Source organism: Arachis hypogaea, chromosome 19 (genome assembly GCF_003086295.3).
Source record: "Arachis hypogaea cultivar Tifrunner chromosome 19, arahy.Tifrunner.gnm2.J5K5, whole genome shotgun sequence".
NCBI lineage: Eukaryota > Viridiplantae > Streptophyta > Magnoliopsida > Fabales > Fabaceae > Arachis > Arachis hypogaea.
In genome coordinates, this window is record NC_092054.1 from 126,212,506 (window position 1) to 126,213,897 (window position 1,392).

The 1,392-nt window shown below is 51.2% G+C and overlaps 1 protein-coding gene across 1 annotated transcript; it reads right to left on the minus strand.

Annotated features, from left to right (window-relative positions):
* Positions 1-344: 344 nt before the first annotated feature.
* LOC112776593 (uncharacterized) lies at positions 345-1,036 on the minus strand. Its single transcript, XM_025820795.2, has 3 exons — positions 732-1,036; positions 570-660; positions 345-457 (listed from the first exon to the last, which is right to left on the minus strand). Exons 1-3 carry the CDS (start codon positions 1,019-1,021, stop codon positions 440-442), a joined length of 399 nt encoding a protein of 132 aa, XP_025676580.1. The 5' UTR covers positions 1,022-1,036; the 3' UTR covers positions 345-439.
* Positions 1,037-1,392: the final 356 nt, after the last annotated feature.

Consider the following 1,392-nt stretch of genomic DNA (forward strand, 5'->3'; position numbering starts at 1 on the left):
CAGCAATAAATCATTTATCAAAACCAAATCAATTAAAGCCACACAGGCTGAATTTCAAGAGTATTCTATCTTCCACATCATCAAAATAATTGACTCAATTCAAACCAATCCTCAACGGATTAAACTCATTTCAAATCTTTAAAGAATCAACTTCAAACATTACATTTCACAAGCCACACAACAATTCGGCCAAACCAACATCCATAGTCATTCGAGTCAATCAAATAATACATAAGGCAGATACAATCACCAAATACACAATATCTCACATCAGTACCCATATGTAATAATTCCAATAATAAACTATAGTTTTTGGAAAGCGCCCCTACCTTAAAACGCAAATTCCATAACTCAAAGGCATCACAGCGTCCTTTCTGCCTCGACCCGAAATCAACAATCAAAATCCCGACTACCAAAACCTCAGCTCCAAACCGTTTTCTCAGCAACCACAACGACTCTAATCGCAATATATAATAATAACCGAGATTAACTCTCATAACAACAAATGCTACAACTCCTCAACGTATAATAGAGCAGTAATTAGAGGGCTTTCAGATCGAAACGCTTACCGAACCAAAGGAACGGCTGAACCGAAACAGCGGCGGTCTCCGAACCGGCTCGGCAGCAGCCCGGCAGTCAGCCCCAAGCAGCAGCGGCGATCTGAACCACACGCAGCGACAATGAAGTTCCAGGAAACTTAACAGAAGGAAAACTCAACTTAAAAGCCTTACCGCCAGTGGAGCTCGGTGGCGGCAGTGGCGTTCTCCGGCAACTCGGTACGGCGGCGCGGTTGACTTCTCCTCCGGGAGTGGCTGTAACGGAAACAGCATCTCCTCCTTCCGTTCACAATCCCAGCGGCAGCCACAGCGGTGGTTCTGGGCAGCTCTGGCGGCAGTGGGCTCCGGAAACTTGCAGAACCCCGAGGCAGAGGCAGACAGCAACTCCGGTGGTCTTCTCCAGTGACGACACCAGCCACCACGGGGACGGCGGCGGTGAGACCCCAACAGCGGCGAAACCCCATCTCCTCCTAGTCTCAGACGCGAGTTCTCCCTCTCCTCCACCCGTCGTGCTTGGCGGCGACCACTTTTTGCCCCTTTCAGAGGAGCGACGGCGGCGAGGCGCGAAGCAGCGCCCTTCCTCCTCTTCGTGGCGGCTCTATTGGCGACAACAGCAGCGCCGTTGGAGGACATGGGAGCAGCAGCGGTCAAGCAAGAACGCGATGAGGCTGAGGACGAATGGCGGTGACGAGGGCTGGACGCGATCTGGGCACGGCGGCGAGGTGACCGGCGACAGTAGCGCTGCTTGTCCCTCCCCTATTCGTAGCTCTGCTCCATCTCCCCCTTTTTGCTTCTGATTCATTTCTTTCATGGAAAAGGGAAAGAAACCGTGGGG

Coding starts and splice junctions, on each gene's coding strand:
- LOC112776593 (XM_025820795.2), bottom strand. CDS start 1,021: ATGGGGTTTCGCCGCTGTTGGGGTCTCACCGCCGCCGTCCCCGTGGTG. Junction 661..731: donor GCCACCGAGCTCCACTGGCG/GTAAGGCTTTTA, acceptor CGTGTGGTTCAG/ATCGCCGCTGCTGCTTGGGG.